This window comes from Lytechinus pictus, chromosome 13, assembly GCF_037042905.1.
Source record: "Lytechinus pictus isolate F3 Inbred chromosome 13, Lp3.0, whole genome shotgun sequence".
NCBI classification, from domain to species: domain Eukaryota; kingdom Metazoa; phylum Echinodermata; class Echinoidea; order Temnopleuroida; family Toxopneustidae; genus Lytechinus; species Lytechinus pictus.
In genome coordinates, this window is record NC_087257.1 from 7,653,017 (window position 1) to 7,679,445 (window position 26,429).

General features: G+C 38.7%; 1 protein-coding gene across 1 annotated transcript in view; it reads right to left on the minus strand.

The window, feature by feature from the left end:
- LOC129273944 (uncharacterized) overlaps positions 1–8,912 on the minus strand; it is a 31,450-nt gene extending 22,538 nt beyond the window's left edge. Inside the window, exon 1 of the mRNA XM_054910813.2 lies at positions 8,552–8,912. Within this exon, the coding sequence (XP_054766788.2) occupies positions 8,552–8,912 (361 nt within the window). The remainder of the gene's footprint in view (positions 1–8,551) is intronic.
- Between the last annotated feature and the right edge of the window lie 17,517 nt (positions 8,913–26,429).

A 26,429-nucleotide genomic window follows, 5' to 3' on the forward strand; every position in this document is an offset into this window, starting at 1 on the left:
TAATCGTGGTGGGATCCAGGGAATCCTCAAGGGTTCCTAATCCCTTACAAAGGTTGGATCGACGGGTTCAGGGTGGGGGTATTTGTACTCGTGGTGGGTTCCAGGGAATCCTCAAGGGTTCAATGTTAGATCGACGGGTTCAGGGTGGGGGTGGTGGGATCCAGTGAATCCTCAAGGGTTCCAATCCCTTACAAAGGTTGGATCGACGGGTTCAGGGTGGGGGTATTTGTACTCGTGGTGGGTTCCAGGGAATCCTCAAGGGTTCCTAATCCCTTACAAAGGTTGGGTCGACGGGTTCAGGGTGGGGTAATGGTACTTGTGGTGGGGCTTGGGTGAACCAGGTTCTCCTCTATGGGCTAAAGGCCTAAAACTTTTCATTTTAATTCCGTTTTGACGATGTATAGGCATACATTTCACGACGGAATAGGAAAGAATGTTTAGACCTATAAGCTACCTACACCCACGGAAGATAGTCTTGGTGATACGATAAATAAATGCTGGAAAACAGGGTATATAATTTGACCATGGACCCTACATTTGTCAATATTTCTTCTTAAATTTATATTACTAATCATAGGAGGATTGCTCATTGGCATGACTGGAAAAGAAAGTTCACGAATCCTGGGTCAAATTCATTGAAGAATGGGCATCATTATGCATCTTGCAGATCATACTAACAGGACTCGAGACAGAAAGCAAGACTGTAACCTCACAAGGTCTTTTTCCCCAAGAGTAAATTACTTGTAATACAATGTTTTATGTATTGACAAAGGTCATATATAATTAGTCACCTCTCTTTGATTTGCCGCCTTTATCTTTGAGATGTGTTGACTACCCACTCTTTTAATTTGTTACTATTTGTGTTATGGCTTTAGATGTGTGTGTTCCACAGATTGTTAATATGTTCAAGCGAGCGAATGGATATTTATATTCATATTCAAATCCATTCATATATCATGGCACACATAATATTGTACCATCACAATATTAAACGTAAACATACCTTAGAACAGAATGATTGCCCCACAAAAAAGAGCTCATGAAAGGACAATAAACATACATAAACCATGAGATATATCTTTACAAATGTATAAGTTGATATCAAGAAGTCATGAAAAATGATGTATATCAAACAACTGCAATGAAACAAACGTTTGTCCACACTGTTGTCATGTTGGCTATAAGTTTAACTTTTAAACCAAGCGTGGATTTTAAAATTGACTGGAATCACTTTAAACTGGCAAGCAAAGTTACCTTTGTCCTTTTGTAAAAAGGAATCATCACAATTTCATTAAGTTCCCTCATGCGATTTGCAAAGTACAGGGCGTCTATGAATTTCACCGTGATATTCGATTGTATTCTTCATTACAATGTTCATGGTAAAAAGTCAGCCCCCCCCCCTTAATTCATCATGCCCAATGCCGACGTCCATCTGTGGTGCGCCATGCACAGTTGTCATGGTCGTAGGTTATACTGCGCTGCCAGTCTTCGTCTATGACGTATGCAGACAGCCTCGTGTGTTATCTCGATACAGGTGTTGGTACTAATCCTTTGATTGCTCTTAATCGTGTACCCAAGGGATCACTGTTTCCTTTACAAGGTGCCGACGTTTGTTTTACAAACCGAGTTGTCATAATAAGACAGACACACAAATCAATTTACATCGAGAATAGAATTAACTAAACTTTCACAATCTGCATCAATGTAACCGCAGGAGGGGGGGTGGTCTTGAAGAATCAAACGAGGCGAGTTGAAAACCCAGTGGTAGAACCGCTGGCGCTGACCAACATGGGAGAACAGAAGTCTAGTAACCCCTTCCAGGCGATTGTAGGTTCAATCTACGTCAACCAGTTAGTATCAAATTCATGGATTTCACGCCTTTAGAAAGGACATCACCTCAGTCCATTTGATGCACACATGCGACCGAAGTCAAAATGCAAAGCCGGGACTCTTGGCATGTCTGTCCATGGGTAAAACAACCCATTGTCAGTACTGCCCTGGTAAGAGAATGCACGATCAATCTCCCCGGTCAACCTCCTAGCCGGCAGGGAAATACCATTTACCAGCTCCTAGATATAAGGAGATCTTCCTTCAACATGTCTGGTGAAATATATGGATATCGGGCGTTTGCATTGCCCTGCATCAATTCAGATAACTCTCCAAACAGGAGATTCGCCATGTAAAGAATCCCAGCAGAATCCCTTGCAATTGTGCCAGCTTTCATAAATCATTTCGGTTATATGCATGCATACCATGAGCATGATGAGTATTATTCAAGAAGCTCTCCCCGACTATATACTGTATAGATCAAAGAGGAGGAATTGCTAGGTGAAGCTGTTTAGGGTAGAAATGAGGGAGGTGGGCTCCCTGGCCTCGTCAGGAGGTCCTATCCTTTAGTCACTTCGTAGTCCTACGTTTTTAGTGCCCTTTCTTTGAGAAACACAAGACTCGTAGGACCCCAAACACCCTCCATCCCGTATTTTTAGACGCACGAAATATTCAATTTTACTAACAAATGAGAACATCTGGATAAGCAGCGTCGACATTCCAATTGCTCGTTCAGACATGTGCGCAGATTGTGCAGCAAAAATATTTTGCACTTTTCCTGGAAATTACACAAATATCATGATCTCGTATGTCTAATTCGATTTTGATTGTTGGGACGTGTTACAACGCCCACTCAAGACTCATGTTGAACTTCAGACATGCGGTGTCAACAGCACGGCTGGAATTCGCATCTAGAGTATAACACATCCCATAGGCCCAGTGTTTACAATGTGCACTTCTGAATTATCGAGATGCGATAAATTTTGGCAAGATTGTCTGTTCAGCTATGAAAATGAAGATTCTAGTACTGTTCTGGAACAATTTTCACTTTTGTAACTTCATTAGGAAAGTCGAGTTTAACCCGAAACACAGTTACTTTAGCTTGTGATCAGTAGTTTTGTTCGAACGGGTCTACTTGGCTGTAGACGTTTCGTACCAAACTTTTGAAACCACGTTCATTCACACGACTTTTCATTTCATCAAAATCGGATGTAAAATAAGAAAGTTATGACATTTTAAAGTTTCACTTATTTTTCACAAAACAGTGATATGCACAAATCAGTGACATGCAAATGAGACGGTCAATGATGTCCATCACTCACTATTTCTTTTGTTTTTTATTGTTTGAATTATACAATATTTCATTTTTTACGGATTTCACAATAGGGACCAACTCGACTGAATCATATAGTATTTAGCAATGCTAGTTCCAACTGTTCATGGAGGAATTCGCGTTGTTTCACTTGACAATGAGGAGAAAATTAGTATATTTCATATTTCGTGTAATTGAATACAATAGAAATAGTGAGTGGATGACATCATCAGTCTCCTCATTTGAATATCGACCAGGATGTACATATAACTGTTTTGTGAAATTAAGCAAAACTTTAAAATGTCATAACTTTCTTATTTTACATCTGATTCTGATGAAGTTTTCAGTGTTTTGCTTGTTGGATTTTTCTCTTTTTATTCAATCAACTTTTTGTTGGGGTGGACTTGTCCTTTAAAGTGAAAATTTTAAGTACCACAATACTGAAAATATGGGTCTATTGTGGAGATTTCAATACGGTGTTACTCGAAACAAAAGTTTCCATCTAGAGTAGTCGTGCTATGGCCAAATAGGCCGAGCCATACATCTCAATCAATATCTTCTGGATGGCTTCTATTTCCTTTATTTCATTTTGAAAAGGATCTCATATATGTTATCATTTAACATTGCTTTTCGATTTACCCTTTCGATTACACGATAAGAAAGAGGGTGAAGAGACGGGGGCATACATGCCGCTTTTCATTGTTATGGCTTTTGGTGGAAGGGGATAGATTTCAGTGAAAGTCATGAAATTTCGTGGTAACAATAGTTTAGTAAAGACCCCGGGTGCTGATTCTACCAATACGGCATGTTCGCTACTCTAGGCTGTAATTAAAACCACGCACCAAAGAGTTCAGTCATACCCACCCCAAGGGACGAACACGGTATATCCCCAAAAGGAATAGGTGCCATACCGGTTGGCCTTCCCGGCTCAAAAACCGTTTCTGAAATCCTTTCTAATCGCCTCTGTTTAGATAAAGTTCCCGCTCTGTGATATTCGGTTCGCCTATCTGATATCCACAAAGCGCCGCAACTGCAATTAGATACATTACAAGTATCACCATACCTATATCACACCCAGTAGCCACAAAAAACCCGAGAGAACTCGCACCGACAACCTCGGCTAAAAATCAAACGTATGCCTCAGTCCTCTTTCCTCGCTTTGTTGGAAGGGAATAAAATTGTAATATTGCAAAATAAAATGGAAAATAGAGAAGTTAGGAGGCTGAATGGGAGAAAGGAGTGGGATCTCTTTGGCTTTGAATCTGCGGCAAAGCCTTTTGGAAGTCACTTTACACCAATGGGAGCCGATATGACCCGGGGCTGACCCTAGCTTTTACCCGATATCCAGACATGCAATTAGGCCAATTATCAGGGTACGCCTCCAGGGACCAAGTCCTCAAACTGAGTCCTATTCTATATACACTCAGGCAGCCACTAAAGACCGAGGTAAACCCTAATATTATAAAAGGAGTCTCGCAGGCAAAACCCACACCCGAACTCTTGCCAAGATCCAACCCAGAGAACTAGTCCTGCAGAAAAAAAAGTTCAAATAGAAGCGCTTGGTAAACACAATCGCATATCGGCACGACGTCGCTTCTAAGATTTTTTTTTTCTACTGCTAATAATACCGTATATCAACAAGTTCAGAGTGAAACGACGGCTCCTATGCTTCATCTTGCTTTGCCATTCGAATCCCAAGAGAGAAAACCGATTTAGATGGGTAATTGTACGGCACATAAAGCGATTTCTTTTTTTCTCCGCCTATTTTCTGTGTCACAAAACGTTGCCCCTTATCGAAGTTTGTGGTCGCAAATTTTTTGGGAGAATAAAAAAGGGGTTCCATCATTTGAAGATATCTGAATCACACTCATACTCCCACAGAAGGGGGGGGGGGGATAAAGAGAGTACAATGAAGGCCACCTAGGTGCACCAGTTGCTTGAAACATTCAGGTAGAAGATATTGTCAAAATTCTAAAGTTAGCCCAAAATGGTTAATTTGATCAATTGCACGTCGTGATTTCGCATTCTCCCCCCCCCCTCAAATTCACGGTAAATACTGATAACTGGAATATTCATAAAAAGGTTAAATGGTATATGTTAGCATTAAACAATAAACCTTTAGTCCAGAGAATAAGAAAATGAAAAGAAATGTTGGATGACGAGAAAAGTGGGCGGATGGGTAACATGATCAATGGGAATCAATGACAAGTGTCGGGCTTACAGCAAAATCAATCGAAAATTAAAAGCCAAAATATACATGTAATATCATTGTGCTTCAATACATTTGCTGTTGTTTTCATGATTTTAAATTAGGTGTAATTTATTATAGATGTCAAATATTTGTTTGATTAAACACATGTAGATAGTCAAGTCAGGGACTTGATTGAAGGAAATGCAGTCTTTGTCGAACTGTCAGCTGAAGTTGTGGACCATTTCTTTATACGTCTGTGGTCAAACTGTGGTAGCAGTCGAAAGGGAAGTGATGCTTGAAAATAGAGTTGGTTAGTTCATGGACCTAGTCCATGGTTAGATGAGACATGTGATGACGTAACGACCTTCTTCGTGAATGTTGTTACGACCATGATGTATGTCGTGCTAGAAAGGAATTATTGGGCATACTGTACATGGTCGCGGTGGGTAATGACGGAATTGATAGCAATACTGCTACCTTAGCGACATGTATATCCAGTAGTAGGCCTACTGTCATGGACAACTTGTGCACTTGTCATTAGGGTGTAAGGTGAGGCCGAATGATGAATAAATTTCCACTTTTTTGTCAATAACTCAATACCGTTTCTCCTTCCAGGTTCTTTATTTTGTGTATTCGTGTACACGCTTAAAAAACAACCCTTTGCATGTTTTCCCCAATTTACTTCACACATTGGGAGAATTAAATGTTTAAAAATAATGTATACTATCGACTTTACATGGGTTATGTGTTAGGTGAATGCAGGCCAGCTGCTCATGACAAAGTTCAGGATATTATGAACTGTTATCACGAGTATGGCCCAAGGAAATAAGGTCCATGCACTTTGCTGATGCATGGGCTTGGTCTCAGACGAGAGACGGCCAACAGAACATTGTGATATTTACAATATTCTACTGCGTTACCATGGTTATATTCGTATCTTAGAATCTCTTATTTTCTTAAAGAAATTGAGATGTTGCGGATCATATTGAAAAATATTTAAATTGAATATTGAAACTTCCATCAAAAAGCTGAACCAATGTCATGGTTGTGGAATGGGTCCATAATCATTAGTAACCCCCAATGCCCCATTACTTTCTAATGGAAGGGGGTGGGCGGTGGTCCGGAATCTGAAGGAGGATGGCATTTGAAGGGGCTTAATTTTTCACACCGTTATCATTTATCTGCATGTGACTTTGCTACGTCACGGGCCATAGAACTGTTCTCTTTTGAACTTGTATGGACTCACAAAACAGTCGAATCACATTTCCTTTAAATAATCAGAGGAGGTGCAAAAAAGTATATTCGAAGGCCCTTTTTTCACTCTTTATCTGTGTAGTATATCTGCATATGGGCATGTGAAGGAGTATTGTCGGTAGATTGCCAATTCGTCTATTGTCAACTCGTCCAATCATCACATGGTCTCTAATCTGATGCCATTCCGTCCATCAACATTTCGTCTAAGAACAATTTGGTCCAATAACCATTTGGTCCAATCATCACTTCGTCTAATCACCAGTTCGTCTATGACCATTCGTCTCATAGTCATAACCAGTTGGGCTAATATCGATCTTATTTTCATTCATTTTGCCCAATTAACATCAGACCAATTACTCCAAGTGTTATATGGACTAAAAGGCTATATTGGACAAACTGGTTATTAAACGAAATGGTGATTGGACTAAATGGCAATTAGACCATTTGGATGGTAGACGTTCCAATTGATAGTAGGCGAGTTGGTAATTGGACGAATTGAAATTAGACCAAATGAAAATAAAGCGTATTGTCTGGTATCGAGATGTCCGATTGCCATGGAAAACAATTGCAATTAACCAGCACATGCATGTTTCATTATCATATCATAAATAACTAGTGGGATAGTGCTATCCACTCTTCCGATCCCGGTTGCACTTATCTGATATCTTCGTCGGTTACCAATGGCAGCGCATCCATAGTGATTTATAGGACGAAGTGAAGATGGGCGTTACCTTGACGACAACAGAGGTCGTTGACCTTCATTTTCCATCACGTAAATGTTGGACCGTGAAATCAAATGCACATTATTATATGTGGAAATCATCGAACATTCTCAACAGCAGAGTCAAACCAGATGAATTACCAACAGCGAGAAGAGTCTGAACTACGAACATGCCGAAGGGGAGGGGGGGGGGGGCAGCAATATCCTTGTGCGTTTTCGCAAGAGTCATCTATCAATTTCTGCATATATATATATATATGACTTAGGCCTACCCCATTACATTAGTATCCTGGTTTATGTGGGGGGGGGGGGGTGGGGTCTACAATGGAATATCGCGTTTATTGGTTTCTTTTCATGGCTGGTTAGCGGTTACCTCGTTTCTACAAAAGCAACATTGACACGTTTTCACCACGGAAAGGGGGGGGGGGTCACTTTGTTCCATTCTCGAACTTTAAGTTTCATGTCTGAATTAAAAGGGACGTTTCTGACAATAAATTGGTTTTAATAAAACGTAAAAAAAAAAAATTGATAAAAATCCATCTAAGAATAAAAAAGTTAGGATTTTATAAAGTTTTAGATTTATGACGTCATAATATGCGAGCAGATTATCCATGCCATTTGGGGGAATTCACACAATACATTACACTATAGGCCTAGTTTATGGAGGGACTTTAAAAAATGTATAACTCCGCAGTTCTCTGACGAATTTTCATCAAACCTTCAGTGATATTTTACTGTTAGGCCTACTTGTGTGGTTTTCTTAAAACCAAGTTAACCAACTTATTATTCAAGGTTAAATTATCCTATCATAGCTAGCCCCATTTTGTTCCTTCTCCATAACCTTTTTTACCGCTATATTATTACCCAAACTGTCAAAAAAAAAGTTTAAATGTGAGAGAATCGGGAGGGGATCGAGATCATCGAGACATGGTGGTGTGATGGGTGAGCCGAGAACGCTGTTTAATGACCTCATTGAGCTTTGATGTCAAGTTCCTTTATATTTTGCCAAAAATGCAATTCACAATCCCAAATTCCAAACATTACCATAGGCTCTGTTAATAAGGTAAACCTACATGTATAGTATGTACCTGCAGTTATACCATGGAGCGAGCTCCATGGTACCATTCTCGACTACCATTAATTTTGATCATGACCCAAAAAACAGAACCTTCTGGGAGTAGGAGTATCGAGTATATCACGATTTTGACAAAAATATATAAATATCATATACACATCTAGCACTCACCAAGGTACTTTCCTCGTCTTTCTCGGCAAGCATCAAGATCCAAATCAAAATCAAGAAAGAAGATAATCACGAGATGCCCAAAACTTGCTCTTGGATACGGGTCTACCGCGAGCACCACGTCGTGTGTTCCACTGCCACTGAGCCCGCCGTCTGGCAACACGGCGTGGTAACCACCGGGGCGAGGCGGGGCGACGTACAAGTTCATTTCCGATTCGGGCCGCTGCGTCAGCTGAAGGCACTCACGCTCCCGTATGAATGGGACTACGGTGCAATCCAATGTCCGTGGGTAATCCATGGCCGCCACGGCCCAGCGGTGCAGCTGAAGTTCCGCCGTGGTGTGGTGTCCGTGGTTCGATAGCATGTCGGTTCTGTACGTGTTGCTAACGAGGGTTGACGAAAGTTGCAAAAAGCAACACAATATATGAAATAACGACATGTGTGTCCTGTAAATTATCGGCTGATCGAGTAATCCCATCTTGGAAGTTTGAAGCCGTTCTCTGCTGTGAAAATTGTTCCAAAAAAATCATTAAATCAGATCAATCAAGATCGTCTGTCTCCCAACTTTAATAGTCCAATGTTAGGTTATTACTGTAGGCCTATATAATATATTGAAGTTCAATCAAAGGCAATTCCTTTTGTCAAATATAGGATGTCCGTTACATCAACGAAGAAATTACAGCTACACTGATAAATATCCAATACAAAGTAAGAAAAACATGTTTTCATGTTTTACCCATGCAAGTTCCTACAAATTCACGATAAATAAATATGAGTGATTGATAACTAAACTTCGACGCCTTGACTAGTCACGCAGCTAGCGAGCTAAAATCAGGAGCAAATCTCCGAAATAACACGAGGCAAATAAAACCAGGCGAGTAAAAAAAAAATCTGATGTCGATCACCTTTCGATGTGAAAATAAACAGTAACAAACTTGAGAGAGCAAACGCGATTGAGCGTCTACCTCCGAAACATCCTTGGTCGGCCTATTCAAATTCCTTCAAGTTACGCGGGGATTGTCTCCAGTGTGAGACTGTCACAACATTAGCGGGTATAAATAATAACTACTCCTCCAAGGGCGAGAACCTATCTGTAAAAGCTGAAACAAAATATGGAGTCATAAGATTCCAGCAAAGACGACAAAAAAAAATCACTGCGCCGTACTTCGAAATACAATGATAAATGCCGCGATGGATAAATGCAACTGTCGATTATGCGCGATATTGAGGATCCGTCGCTCGCTGTCGGCGAGATCAAACGACTCGTTTTAATGTCCACGAAAACAAACATAAACCTAGAACGGGTTCTGTCTATCCACCACTCGAACTGGTTTTCAAAGCTGACCGATCCGTAAACGCCCGCAGTCATTAAACCAACCCTCCGCCGTTCCAGCCAATCAGAGGCGTCCTTTACTATCTCATTACCATATCAAATGTTTTTCTGGAGCAACTCCTGCTGGGCCCAGCCAATGGGAATTTACCCCAACACGCGCGGGTTTATGTTTTTTCATCTTCATGTGTATAATTTTGGGGGTAGAGCGCTCACGTTCCTGTGTCTCGAATCGCCGACAAATCTTCGGGATTGCACCGATGACATTCCGAAAGAGAAGCCGACCAGAACCGAAAGCCAACCCTTTGAACATAGCTCCATGCTTTGAACACCTGTCTCATTAAATGATGTGGCTTCCTAAAAAGTCATCACGGCATTGACATGTTTTTTTTTAAGGGAAACTACAAATTAAATTGAGAATTGGAAGTTGGAGCATCTCCCTGCTTGGAATATTCAATAACATTTACGAAGTTTTAAAAGTGATCAAAATGATAAATGATGTATCGTGGGAAGACGAACAAACAATTTATAGTATGATCATGAATAGCAGTATGCGTATATACAGTAGAAAAAAAATCACAAGGAATATTGCCTCACTTGCTGTAACATGTGTAATATGACATAAAAATTCATAGTATCAAACAACATACGAACAAGTGTTATCACAGGTTATCATAACCCCAATTAGCCGATTGGCGTTGGAATAACACTTTGAAATTTACACTGGTGTAAAGTGGCACTCTCATGACACTGAATGTTGTCATGTAGTTTTAAAAACCAATGATTTATTTTTTTGCAGTGAGCCACCTATATATGACTTACGGCTTGTACACGAACAACTACAAAATCACCCCCCCCCCTCAGCCATAACCAGCACCATTAGCATGTACCACGAATAAGATATAAGAGGGAGGAGTGACAGAGACACATTTTCAAAGCATGGACCTATCACAAATCAAGGAGTGCTGGGGGGGGGGGGGTGAGTCGAGTCGAGGTTCTGTCGGAGACTCAAATTCAGGTTTGGGGGTATACACATGTTTTTACCTTTACCCCCCCCCCTCGTTATCATGCTAAAAGTATTATATGTCTGCAATAATAGATCAATTGATTGATTGAAGTTAATGTGTCATATTGGTTTTATCAATGCCATGATCTATGGAAAGTGAAGAATAGTGTAGGCATAATCGAGCGAGCGAAGCGATCATGAATTATAAATCACACAAGAACGTATTTTGGTTGTTTTATCTTTAACAAGTTCAATATGCTCATATTTTATTCGTTTTTCTTTCTTTTTGGTGTTGAAAATTGCAATGAAAACTAGGTTTTGCTAATTTCGGGGTGCGAGAACAGCCCCGCCCCCTAACAAAAAAGTGCCCAGTTAAAAGTTACCATCATGAAACCCGTGATAATTATCATCCTTTTGATAGGCTGCTTTATTTAATTATATTTAATTTGATTTGAGCCTAGTATAATTTGCATATTTAAAAATCGTGCAAATAAAATTTCAAAAGGAGAAAAAGAAAAACATAATTTTACCAATGCTATATAAGAGGTCGATTATTGATTTGAATATGTATCGATTATGTTTTACGGTTCAACTTGAAAATTGTTAATTTTTTCAAAAATGTGACCTAAGTATTTTTAATGTTTCTTAACTATTATCTGTAGGGGCCCACTATATTTCTATCTATATATATCTCTCTCTCTGTATTTCGTATTTATATTTATTTATATATTTGATTTGTAACTTTGTGCCTCACTGTAATTGTCCATATATAAGTGTTTGTTTGTAAAATTGAGAATGATCCAATATGTGAGGATTTTTATTTTAAAAAAATGTAAAACTTGAAACTTGTAAAGCATAGATACAGCGTTGTTTTGTATCGTGATTTAGGGTCAGCTTTTAATGTCTCTCTTTTTAAAGAATGGGACTTTTTTTTTGCTAGACCTCTCCCTATCCAAGATTGAACATCTAAAAACGGACCCCATCTTTCATTTGGCTATGAAAATATATCAGATGAAGCTTGCGACCACTGACAAGGAACAAAAATGTTATTTTAGGTCATGGACATTTCAAGCTAAGAATAAATCGTTTTCTTTATGATATTCTCTGTGGAATGTTCGGTCAAAGGTCAAGGTTAGCGAAGATATTCAGCGGTCAAGGTGCGGCTGGTCAACGGAAAATCTTTCCGGTTTCATTTTGAAGACGAGTATTTTATTACCGGAGCTTATTTATATAGGCCTATCTTTTGACAATTCTTCTTGACGTGATGAAATTAAATCGACTCATCTTCCAAGCTAGCAATATCATATGCTACCAGTGGCGTAACGTGGGTCACGGCATTGGGGGGGCACGAGCAAAAATTTTGAGTCACTTAGTGAGCGCAGCGCGCCCAGTTGCCAGGTATACTGACCTAATAGAGACATTTTAAGGACAGTGCCATTAAACGGATATGTATCTCACTGGTCAAATAATGCGAGCGCGAAGCGCGAGCTTAAAATTTTTGATATTCAGACCTAAAAAAGGACATTATAAAATTATTTTGTAATCATGATACGTACCTGTCTCGCTAAATAATGCGAGCGTGAAGCGCGAGCTGAAATTTTTGTAAATATTGACCCCAAACAGGAAGATTTTAAGGACTATATTTTAGGAATCCGTTAAGAGTATACACATCTCACCATAGTCATCTAATGCGAGTGCCAATAAGCGCTTGCTGATTTTGTTAGAATTACATCTAAACATATGCACATAAAGCACTTGTAATCATGATTAACATACCCATCTCACTAATCAAATCTTGCGAGCGCGAAGCGCGAGCTGAAAATTTAGGAAATTCAGACCTGAAGAGGGGCATTTTAAGGCTTGTTTGTAGGAATTCACGAAGACCATACGTAGTTCACTAACCAAACGGTGCGAGCGCGAAGCGCGAGGTGAAAATTTTTGATATTCAGATCAGAAAAAGGAACATTTTAAGGACTGATTCTAGGAATTCATTGAGAGCAGACATATTTCACCAATCCGCTACTGCTAACGTAAGCACGGACAGGAAATGTTTTATATTAAGACCTTAAAATGGGGCAATCACTTTAGTCATGAAAAAGAAGCATACTATTGTACATAAAACAATAACTCGAAGTGCGAGGAAATATATTTGGCAGTTTGGTATATATTGACTTGAAAACGGGAGGTTTTAGTTTTTATCAGGGTTATATATCTCGGTAAACAGACAATGCGAGCTTCAGGAGCAATGAAAACATAGGCCCTGAGCAAATTATGTTTCATTAAGTTATGAAAAATGTTTCTTATGTAATATAACATAACATATTATTATGAAATAATATAACATTATAATGAACAATAATGTCTTTTTTCCCACTACGTTTCTCTTTCTTTCTCCCTCTTTTTCTCCTTTTCCCCGTTTTTTTTTTTTTTTTTTTTTTTGTCAGCCGATTGGGGGGGCACGTGCCCCCCCATGCCCCCCCGTAGTTACGCCACTGGACTGTATGCTACGTACATCCGTTAGACTCACAATCCAGTTTCTTTGAAATTTAAGCCCACCCCGGACAAAAATGGTTTGTATAAATAGATGAAAATAAAACAAGCTTAATACTGAACTTTTATCAAGACTGAAAAGCAGGGGCGGATTTAAAGGGAAGATTTTGTACAGAAAAAAATAGAATTGACAAGCATGAAAAAAAATATCCGCTCCCGAATGAGGGTGATTCATGTAACGAAAAACCTGTAAGGCAAAATAATAATAATAATAATTATAATAATAATGTCTTAACTTGCTCGACATTGAAAAATATATATGGGCAAAGGGAGTGGGCACGGGCCGGATGTATACCCCTAAAAATGTTTGCTTATTAAACAAAATATTTGCAGGCCCACCAACATGACCAATAACAACACAGAGACGTGCAAGTGTGAAAGTTGTTGATGTTACACTCTAAAAACACTGAGTAAAATTCAGTTACACAATATTGGGTAGAAAGGGAACGTTTGCTGGGTATGTTTTTTTTTTACCCCATATTGGGCTTTTTCAATGCAAGATTGCTTAAAATTTACAATATATTGGGTATCTTTTTACCCATCCAACATGCATGTTCCCATTTTACCCAATATCGGGTACATATTCAATATTTATTTTGTACTATGTAAAATATAGGCCTATATACATGTATAAGAACGGTATGACAACCAAAATATTACCATGATTACGCTTGGTTGATTTTTTTTTATTTACATTTATCCAGGGGAAAAAATGGCTGCTCTTGCCCATTGAACGGTTGAACGCGAAGATGATAATGAAAAACATTAATATTCAGATGAAGTTTTATGACCAGAAATTTGAAGAATAAGCCATTCTTCTATGCAAATAAAATACAAGGGAAAGTGATTTTTTGTTAACCGGCTATATCTTCAAAAAAAAGTATAGAAAATAGGAATTCAAGTATTCTAAGTTTCCTCTTTTTATTATAACAGGATGCAGGCGCGCAGTTCGACATCATTGGAAAAGATGGGCGCGAGCTGTCCTTTTACAACTATCGATATTGTCATATCATAATCGGCCTTGGTAATCACGGTAATTGGTGCAAGAAATTTATCGGTCCACCGGATGCCATGCTTTTACAAAAAAGCGAATATGCAATGTCAACTTGACTCCAGTTGTCTTCTCATTGTATCAATATTGAATAAATCATTTTTTCATCAAAATCAGGGCCCTAACCACGGTGATTGCAAAGTGAGTGAGAGGCCACCATCATCATATGGGGTCAGGAATTTGTAACCTTGAGACTTTTTAATCTCGCTTTTTTTCAGTTTTCTCTTTCTTTGATTTTTTTAAACTATACATTTAATTGGATCTATGCTCAAATTTTCACCATGTTATTCTTGTGTTTCGTTTATACTGTTAAAAAAGAGGCTTCACTTTACAAGTTGCGCTTTTTAACAGTCTCCTTCTTTCCCAACCTGTTTGTATGGTTATCTTCATGATATTGTACATATAGATTTTCCTTGCTTTATTGCTCTAAACAAGTCGATGTATGGAACAAAACATATTGTAAATGTTGGAAATAGAAATAAGTGAAATGAAATGAAATATCAAGATAAATAAGGAGAGGAAATGGAAAAAAAATCTCCGAGTTTGTATTTTTCTTTTACTTTCAAGTTAAAATACAGATTAACAGTTTTATATGTATTTTGGTCCCGTTGATATGATTGTACAATAACATTATCACCCACCCTCCTACATGTCATACATGAGACTCGTCGCTTGATAGTATTTTGTTTGCTCTAAACACTGCTTTGACTTTATGCCTGGTGATATATCTGTTCCCATCTATCAATATCCGATCTACAGTGAATTGAAAATTATCGTGGTTTGAATTACACAGAATCTGTCGGTGATGTACCAATGCGCAAACACGATAGGCAAATTATTTTGATGAAAGGAAGAATACTCCGAAGAAAGAAAGACGAAGTATTCAAACTCCCACCTTTTTTGCAAAGCCGAAAAGCCATTTATTCCGTTTTCCCATTGATGTAGTAAAAAACCGTCACCCCGTACGCGTCGGAGCGAGACCTCTTTATCACTGAAGTGCAGCCGGACAAAAGATCAAATAAAATCCCTTCTTTTTTCATAATTCAATTAATTCAATTCAGCTTCGATTTGTAACTGTCCTGTTGACTGCTCCCGAAGAGAATTGGCTGTTAAATGGAATGATTAATGGTTTATCAGCAAGGGTAATCAACTTGTGATGATGGGGTCTTTTCGGTGCAATTGTTCCCCGTAATTGGATTGTTAAGAAAGGTGTTTGAGCTTTCCGAAACAAACCTAGAAACCGTGAAATAAAGATTGATATATTTACACAAAAATAATATCCGAAGCGGCATATCTAGATATATAAAACCGTTTTGATTGTCGGCACATTTCCCTGTACGGTTCTACAGCAGTTTTTAAATGCATATGGCTAAAGGTGTTGAAACGCACATTTTAAGGAAAGCAGAAATTGGGCCTACATTATACTTTTAGACCAATATTTAACTTTATTTCTTTTCGCTTTTACATACCTATTGTTTTGACCCAAGGTGCAATGACGGTGCATGATTTTTTATACTGACCTCTACAGGTATATTGGTGTGATAGACTTGTTAATGAGTTGCTACTAAATAAAATTGATATACTAGAATTTATGCAAAACGCCCATTTTGTAAAAGAAGTACAAACTTTTTTCCATTCTTTTCGTCGTGGTTTATGTAAATTCAAATTTGATATTGTTGTTTTAATCATATTATATCATTTTCTTTTGTGTATTTATGAAAATCTTGCAAAAATTCAACAATATACAAAACATATTCATGTATAGCCAAAGATGTTTTATACATACATACATATGTATACATTTTGAGGGCTCCAAACATGTCGTATAAGGCTTTTTTTTGGGGGGGGGTGGTCCATGCCCCTAACCCCCACCCCATCTGTACGCAAGTGTTTGATAATGTTAATAATGATAATGTTTCTCTATTATACGTTTTTTTTTCTGATATCAGAGTATTCATCTGGTATTATATTTCTTCTACAGGCTGTATATGATAGCATTCTCTTCCCCATAAGACAGCACCTCCACTGCTCATACTAGCGGTATGTCAATCGGCATCTTGCGACAAATGTACTGGTTATAAAGGATATCGGATTTGATCGCGGGGCGATTTATTCTAAAAACGCCCCGTAACCCGACCCCTAAGCGCTAGGCACATATTTTGATTGGGCATGACAGAGATATGACAACAATCACGCTTTTGTGGGATGGATGGGTGCACGCAGGGGTTGTTGAAGGGGGTAAGGGATGGATGGGTGCACGCAGGGGTTGTTGAAGGGGGTAAGGGGTGAGAGGGGTGCAGGAAAAGGGGGCTGGAAGAGGGAAAGGGGCGGGGTATATAGGGGCACGAAAGGTGGCTGAAGGGGGTAATATAACGGGTGGGGTATAGGGTCATGAATGGGGGTTGGAGGAGTGAGGGTGCGGTAGGTGGAAGATAGGGAGAGGTGGGGGTAAAAGGGGTAAGGGTTGAGTAGAAAAAAGGCTGGAAGGTGTAAGGAATCGTTTTAATAAATATAGAAAAAAAAAGAACAATATAGTACCGAAAATCTAGTTATAATCATAATTTAAAATATGAGAATGATGACGTATTCATTGCTTGCACAAAATATAGTATATAGTGAGCAAATGGCAGAGCCAATGTGTGTGTGGGGGGGGGGGGGCGATGAGAAGCACATGTTTATTATATGAAATATAATTTCCCCAGTAGACGTTTATTTTTTCTTCTCCCTTGGAAATGATGAAGAATGCCAAATCGCGATCTCTATAATTCATTGCGATTTTATAGTGAAGATCAACATCTGTAAACATGACTTTGTTGCATTTTATCTGATTTTATCATATTTCTTCAAATGAAGTTGTTGAAATTAACTCTTTATTGCCATCAAGTAAATGACAATACCCCTGAACAATTAGAGCCCCGACCACGCCCCAGATTGACTGCGATCAAGTCTTCAGGTTAACCGGTAGGATCGTTGTCATGGCAACAGGAATGATGATGAGCAAAAGATGGTGAGAATTACCCGGAAATACATTCCACATAATCTGAAGGATATAAACTATGGTGACAGATGATATTCATCGTATCTTCTTTTTCTTCTAAATGGCATGCCATTGATTTTAAAGAATAGGTTCCCTTTCTCTATTTTGTTTTAATTTCGGGTATGCCTTTTTTTATGTCTCTCTTCCTTGGAAAGTCTCTCGCGCTCTCTCTCTCTCCCACCCCCCCCCCTATCTCTCTCGGTTTTTTTTTTTATCAATTGGTCTAATGTCAATTCGTCCAATTATCAAACTCGTCTACTATCAGTTAGTCTACCATCAGTTCGTCCACTATCCACATGGTCTAATTGTCATTTCGTCCATTCACCATTTCGTCTAATATCCATTTGGTCCAATAGTCATTTAGTCCATATACCATTTGGTCTAATTGGACTAAGTGTTAATTCGGCGAAATGAATGAAAATACAATGGATATTAGACCAACTGGTTATGAGACGAAGTGATGATTGGACCAAATGATTACTGGACCAAATGGTTGTTAGATGAAATGTTCATGGACGGAATGGCATTAGACTAAATGAAGGTAGACCATGTGGTGAGTGGACGAGTTGGCAGTAGTCTAGACGAATTGGCAATTCACCATCATTTTCACCATACAACCATAATTTTATGGAAATACATGTAGGCCATGATAAAACAACAAAACCTTCTACGACACTCGTCATAATACCGACACCACTACCATCGCCATCATCATCATCATCATCATCGCCACCGTCATAATTATCATTTATCAGTCATTTGGTGGATTTTTGTGAGGTTCACTACGAAGTGGTGAACCCCACTACACGACTTTCGTTGCAACATTTGCTATAAGGATTATGGAAATGACTCCATCTGTCCATGGTAGGATCACCATCATCATCATCGTCGTCATCGATAACAACCATATTTTGGAATGCTTCCTTACATTCTTATAATCATAAACATATAATTTGGTGAAAAAGCACCACCCCCCCAAAAAAAAAGTAAACAAGGCAAGAATACGATCGCCATCGTTGATTTCTGACATCATACCGATTCAGACATTTCGAGCGAGCTTACCAAGCGAGGAAAATACATGTACACACCCTTTTCTTGGTGGAAGCATTCCAAATCGACGCCATATTCCTTCTCGAAGTATTTTAGAAATATATGTATTTTTCGGTCATCTCCATTGCCGAATTCGTTTGATTTCGACACCAGGCTGTATTCTACATGTTCAACGTGCTTCTGCGTCACCATAATCGAAGATAATTATATGGAATAGAGAAAATGGAAAGGAAGAGAAGAGGGAATATCATTAAGGGAAGAGAATATAACTAAAGGTAGGGGGAAGAAGTCAGAAGAGAAGAGAAGAGAGAAGAGAAGAGAAGAGAAGAGAAGAGAAGAGAAGAGAAGAGAAGAGAAGAGAAGAGAAGAGAAGAGAAGAGAAGAGAAGAGAAGAGAAGAGAAGAGAAGAGAAGAGAAGAGAAGAGAAGAGAAGAGAAGAGAAGAGAAGAGAAGAGAAGAGAAGAGAAGAGAAGAGAAGAGAAGAGAAGATAAGATAAGAGAAGATAGACAGAGAGTGCACTACAAAAACGCCGGTGTTAAGTTAACACCAGCCTGGTATCTATATATATCGGTCCACACCAGACATGCCAGAGAGGTGTTGAAACGACACCGGTTTGGCGTTAGGCTAACACCAATTTGGCATTTAAGTAACACCAATTAGTGTTAAACCAATATCGGTTTGATTCTTAACTGGTGTTGTTTCAACGCTTCTCTGGTGTGGACCGATATAGATACCAGGCTGGTGTTAAATTAACACCGGCGTTTTGCAGTATGGGGGTAGTAATTGAAAAAAAAGGAAAGGAGGGAATAAAACAGAAGTACGTAAGGTGAAAAATACACCATCAGTATTGTTATTCATCACTATCTATCCGAATGCTATACCTGTCTTCGTGTACCCGGTACATGAATATGTTACCCCCACGGGACCAGTTTGCCTAATTGGGAGGGTGTGGTGGGGGTTAAGAGAGTTTCATGGGCGCTGGTAATGGGTCGGCAAGGGGGCTTTGATGTATGCCGCCCTCACACCTCTGCAGATGGATGAGGGCCAAAGATGGGTGCAAGTAGGTTAGGAAGGAAGAGCTGACAGGCTGCTATAGTGGAAGATGCGATAGGGGTGTCTGGTATACATGGTATAAAGGGAGGTTTATTTCCAGTTCGTCAAATGCCAATTCGTCCATTGCCAACTCGTCTACTACCATTTGGTCTATCATCAGTTCGACTACTCACCACCACATGGTCTACTTTCATTTAGTCTAATGCCATTCCGTCTAATAACCAGTTGGTCCAATATCCATTTAGTCCATATACAATTTGGTCTAATTAAACTAAAGTGTTAATTGTGCAAAATGAATGAGAAGAAAGTGGGTATTAGACCAACTGGTTATTAGACGAAATGGTAATAGACGAAATGTTGATGGACGGAATGGCATTAGACTAAATGAAGGTAGACCATGTAGTGAGTGGACGAGTTGGCAGTGGACGAATGGCAATTTACCTAAACATGCCAAAGGGAGCCATCGAGAGAATATCATGTACTAAATCAGATATCAAAAGTGGGTTTGAGCTTGGTATTTTTGTTGTTGCAGTTGAAGGGAAAGAAGAAGAAGTTGAAGAAGAAAAAGAAGAAGAAGGAGAGGAAGAGGAGGAGAAATATAAAATTAAGGATGACAACCAAGAGGGAGACGTGCTATACATGTACACATTTTTTAGTGAAATTATTATGTAATTACGTAATAAAAACACAAGTGGAGTTATCATCATTCATCATATCATAGTAGGTCCAATCTTATATTCTGCAAATACATTACAGTATGCATAATTGTTTTTAAAAACATATTGCTAAACTTTAAAATTCCCTTTTTTTAACCAGCTATTATCAAAAAAAAAATCAGCATTTTGCTCGTTTAGTTTACACTTTCCTCGATTCATCATCTTTATTTAGGTATTATCCGCTTCAGCCTGCAGTGCCGTCTTTAAATATTTCATCGAGGCCTTTTAAAATAGCTTTATTTTTTTTTATCGCATTCCACACTCAGAAAGTGTTGGCATGGTTGGGATGGGAGTAGGGATGTAGACTCATTTTGAACTCTTTTTTTTTTATTGAAAATTTTCACGAAAATGCCCAAAGCCTGCAAACCCTTTCTTTTCGAGCTTAAAATGCGCACAACGCTTCTTAACTCGACTGCGTCCCTCTCGCCGATGATGGCTCGAACTCGCAGCGAACGCCGTACGAACGATTTTTAGACAACTTTATAAGATCTTCTCAAGAACATGAAGAAGGCCGTACACTAGCAGCATTGACAGACCCGTTCGTATAAGTTCGCACCTTGGTCGATAGTCTTGTCCAAGGTTTTTTTAACGTCGTACGAAACCCTCTCTTCCTTAGGCATGTTAGGCGGCCGTACGAACGTCATATGTTCATCGTAAGAACCATGTAAGATTATAAGGTCGAGAGACAATTATAGAAGCCTTAAATTATTACGATGATCGTAAGAAAACTTTAAGTCGTTCGTATAGAGGGCTATTATTAACGGCGTTCTTAAGAACGTATTACGAACGGATATTCGTAGGAGCTCTATACGAACGACTCCATGCGTTGGCAAGGCGTCCGTAAGGGACTCGTACGGCATAGTTATACAATATGTGCAACTTTTGAGTACGAATTCTAGGGCAATTGCCTAACCGAACACCATTTCTTGCCACATCTACATATTCTAAAAATTCGTACAAACAGTGAGATTCGTACACACGCATTGTTAGTACGAGCCTTTGTGATCGTAGCTCACATCGCAGCTTCACTTTGTTCGTAAAGATTGTAAAGACCCCCCCCCCCCCCACCTTCCCGAGCATGCCTAGGAAAAAAAGTAAATGCGTGTTATTACGGTCTAGACTTATCCTCTCTTTTATGGAGTACAATCCTAACCATTTTAAACAAGGCAAATAATCCCTTACCTAAAAATGCTAAAAGATGTTTAGATGCCTCTGAGCTCCTAATAACAACTCGTCTCCTTTGACGTTTAGACTGAACATTATCTTACTTGTCATCTACCTTCAAATAATACCCGACCATTTATGTCGTCAAAATTGCACTATACTGTAAACTGTAGATTAAATCTATATCCGTCCCCTCTCGTTTTGTTGAAAAGTCAGGAGTATCGCACCAAGTCAACGCGGTTTATTTTCCATATTTTGAAAGTACGACATACCTGCTGGCGATTCCGGCGGAACTCTTTGTGAACCTTCTTTTCAGTTTTCTACCCACCTCAAACTTGTCAAAAAAAAAGTGTAATAGCAGAGATTGGTTTGTATGTTTAGCATGTCCTCAAACCGAGGCTCAAAGAACAACAGATAATAATGGCTCGTCTGTTCTTTTGACCAGATCCATGAAATCCAAATAAAAGTCTTTGTTTGTATTGCTGAGGGGAGGAGAATTGATAGGATCAGGTATTGGCTTTACCATGGTCTAGGTTCTGGATGACGTTGACAGCCATCTCAAGACTGAAAAAGGACAGTGACTTGTACTTTTTTGTCCACTTCCGATGGCAATGTGATTGATGTAGACGTATATACATGCAGGAGAGCACGCCAGCGACCACAATGGGATGGGGTGCGTTTATCCTAAACAAACTGGCGTACAGATAGTGGGGGGGGGGGGGGGGGGGGGACTTGGAGGCCATTGTCTCAAAATTAATTAAAAAAATAATAAATTAAACAAAGCAAATCAGGAGGGGTGAGATATAAAATCTTTTCTAAGTGTCATGACCTAAATTGAAAAAAAAATCCTGAATGTTTTATCAAAATATATTAAAAATATACCCTAGTAAAAAAAAAATATCGCTGGCTTCGCTATCTTGCAGCATTCTAAAAATGGTTCCCCCTACATTCGCCAAGTCTGGCACCCTGTAATTTTCTGGATGATCGCGCCAATCCCGAAATTGATCAACTAAGCATAATCACGAATGGTTAACAGGAAATGGGTGGCGGGGGGATGGGGATGATGAACTTCGCAACCTTCTAAACGATAACTCCAAACGTTAAAGGAGAATGAAACTCTTGGAGCAAGTTAGCTTTTGTGAAAGCAGAAAAATCAAAGAATAAGATCAACAAAAGTTTGAGTAAAATAGGACTAGCAATAGAAGAGTTATGAGCATTTGAATGTCAAGATCACTAATGCTATGGAGATCCTCCCATTGGCAATGCGACCAAGATCTATGATGTCACAGATGAACAACTCTCCCCTTTTGGACACTGAAAATATAACCCAAAACATCTCTTTTTGCTCATTCTCATCATATGATCGACAAATGATTCATCAATGATATAATGTTGTGAAACCTCTGTACTTGTCCTCTCATAAAGAGAACACCTCACCTTGTGATAGACTCTATAAAAGTGAATATATAAGTGAAATAAGTACTAAAGTAATGAGGGAGTTGTACGTGTGTGACATCACAGATTTTGGTCGCATTGCCAATGGGAGGATCTACATGGCATTAGTGATCTCAATATTCAAATGCTCATAACTTTTTTATTATTCATTCAATCTTCCTCAAACTTTCAACAATATGTTTCTTTGATTTTTCTCTTTGATATGGATTCAGCTGATTGACATTTTCATCCTTCATTTTCTTTTCCATTTTGCACGTTTCCTAAGAAGTTTGAGACGTACGACACTTGACGGATTTATTGTAATTGTCAATACGTCATAAACTTCACCGAAGCGAAAAACAGACTAAAAATGTAAAAAAGGTAATCAATGAAATGGTGATTACAAAACAGCCCCAATCCCCAAAGAAATTTGTTACGAATACAGAGAAGGGGAGGGGGGATTCATATTTAACTTGAAGTACAGGATCAAAGAATTGTTCATTTAGAATGTTTCGCGAATGGACGCAGTTCGTTTGACAAACAAAGCAAGTTCTAAGAAAGACACGTTTTGTTATGGTCTATCATTATATTGAATTTCTCGATTGGCATTTTTCCATGGCATGTATTTTTTGTTCATTATTTGCTTATTGTAATTAATTACAATTATTTTTTTTATATAAAAATGATAACATAATGGGCTTTTTTCGGCGATTGTAATAGAGGTAATTACCTGTCTTCTTGCTTCTCTACTCCCAGACTCTAAAAAAATAGTTTAGTAAAAACAAATTATCCAAGGTATTGGGTAAAATGATTGAGAACGTTCGTTGGGTATAAACCGAAAAAAAAACATGTTTAAGAGGTTGGTAAAATTTCCAGCAACATTGCGTAAACTTTAAGCAGTAGTTTGGGGTTATCAAACCTTGGAAAGGTTAAGACATTGTTACATTAAAAATAGTTCTATATACACATGATGCTTTAAAAAAGGAAATGAATTTCACTGGTTTTCTTTGACCCCACCCTCCGACCCGTAAAACAAGTTCTGAGCCACGGTGAAATTAATCAGCTAGCGGTTAGTAAAAAAGACTATCAATGTTACAATTCCTACATTGCAAGATAGTAGCCTCAACAACTCAACAACTTCCTTCCCTGATTGTCATCAATTGTGAATTTTGGCAAAATTGTTGTAAAAGGAAATACATGCTTTTGTAAGTATCATATTATTTTTTTAAACTAATAGTTTGATGATTTTACCACACATTTCCAAAATCAGAGATTCATGCCAAATTAATCGATTTCTATATTTTTTTACAAGACTGTTGACCTACCGCTAAAAAAAATCGAATGATACCAACTTCATGTTGCCGATTTGGTACCCAGCTCCCCTTTTTTCCATCTTAGACTTTGAGGTATATCTATGGTATCGAAACGATTCTCGAAATTTAAGTACGAGGAATTAACAAAAATAAAGAAAAGAGAAAGAATGGTCTCCCCAGCTGTGGTGTCAGGCCATCGCCCCGGAGCGGGGGTGTCGCTCCCCTTTTTTTTTTCTAATCGAGCATTTTCGGGGGGAAACTCGACCCGCTGACAAAGCCGCCCGCAAATCTAATAAACCCCGACATGAAATGGATCGCAAAACGATACTCGGTACCTCGTGCCAAAATACGTTATGTAAATTGAAAAGAATAGAATAATGGGAGAAGGTAGCGCTTCAAAGGAGATCACAATGAAGCCATGAATGAAAATCCTCAAAAGAGAAAGATAAAATTTCGTTCTGCGAGTAACTTGAAATCGATTCTTGTTTCTTGAAAGAGAAAATAGGAGAGGTGTTTATGCAGAGAAAATACGCTTCAACTTAGTTTATTCATGGTTGGTTACGACATCTCTATTACGATGAAAATAAAATGAAGATTAGAAATGAATCAACTGAATAAATTAAATCCGTAATAATAATTATGTTTATCAGAAAATTAAAGCACAGTTAATTCACAAATTATGATACGAAAGGGTAATCACCATGATCACCAACTAAACCACCTTTTCCTAACATTTTTTTTGCAAAAGTACCTACTTTCTTACAATGCTTAGGAAAATGTTTGTCTGGGAAGAGCAGCTGACAGACTGCCCAACAGGAGATGCGATAGGATTGTTGTTGTTGATTTGTTTTAAAGACGCTCTAATTATGATAAAAAATATGCGCCAATCAAAAGTACTTTATATCGGACATGTCAAAGTAATGTTTTTGTTATTTCCAGTAGAAAAGGCCTTATATATTTATTTTTAGTTTCAAGAGGGGGGGGGGGGGGCTAATTTTGCCCCCCAGAACCGTTGACCCTTGCTTTTTACCAATTTCTTCGTCAAAAACACCTATTCGCCAACACTTTCATTCTCACCATTCCTATTCAAGCGCATGTGATTCCGAAATGAACGTTTTGGAAATCAGTCTTTTGATCACTTATTGATTAAAAATGACTGACAAAGATATGTACTATATTTTATTAATTACCGTTATCTACCCTCCTCCCCCAAGTGATTTAAGTGTAAGTAGGCCCATTACAAAGGCTAAATGTTTGTTTAAGGTTTTATACATTTATCTAAGTAAGCTACAGCAAATTCTCTCTCTGTTTTCTGTTTAGTTCACTCACGTGCAAAGCCAATTTTAAATCAGTTTATTCTTAATGGAGCAAGAGCAAGGCGATAAACCTTTCAAATGAAAGCTTTTTTCATATATATATATAGCTCTTCTATGTTAAAGGCATATACATTATATGAAGTAATGAGACTACGGCTATGTAACCATATTTCAACATCATGAACATGGGTAATAGTATTATCAATTGTCCTACATCATGGTTAATATCAAGATTAGGCGTAGTGGGTCATTGGGATGGGGCTGACTGCAACCACAACATGCCGAACTCGATGAGGCTCGACTCGACTTGTGATAACTAACATTCAAGTGACGGCTTTTAGGTCATTAAACCAAAATCATTTCTTTTCAGATCAGCTTTTAGGTCATTAAAAGCATGGTATTTGTTTTATACCGACCATTTTTCAACAATCAAGTCGGTAGCCGGATACCCTGTGAACGGGCTCATCGATCGGCTTGGTGCCCCCTCCCTGGCTCCTAATGACGGGCACACGGCGGCTCGTTTGGCGGTAGAGACATCAAACCGCCTCCGACCGTCTTCACGCTGCGCCGTGATAGCGAACGAAATGAAATTGTAACACGAACAAGAAGTGTCACAGTTACACAAAAGCCTTCCACATTTGACGCAAATTTCCAGTCACCGAAAGCACCATTCACTAACCGATTTTATGCGGTGTTTCTCTGGTAATTAGCGTATTTTAGCATCCACTTCACAGACGCTTTCTGCGACGTTCAAAATCTATTGAAAATGTCCGTCAAATCGCAATGGTCAGATTAGAGGTCATATTGTCGGAAGTTGGTAAACCGGGGAGAGCAGACCGTCCGAAGATTCCGACTGGACC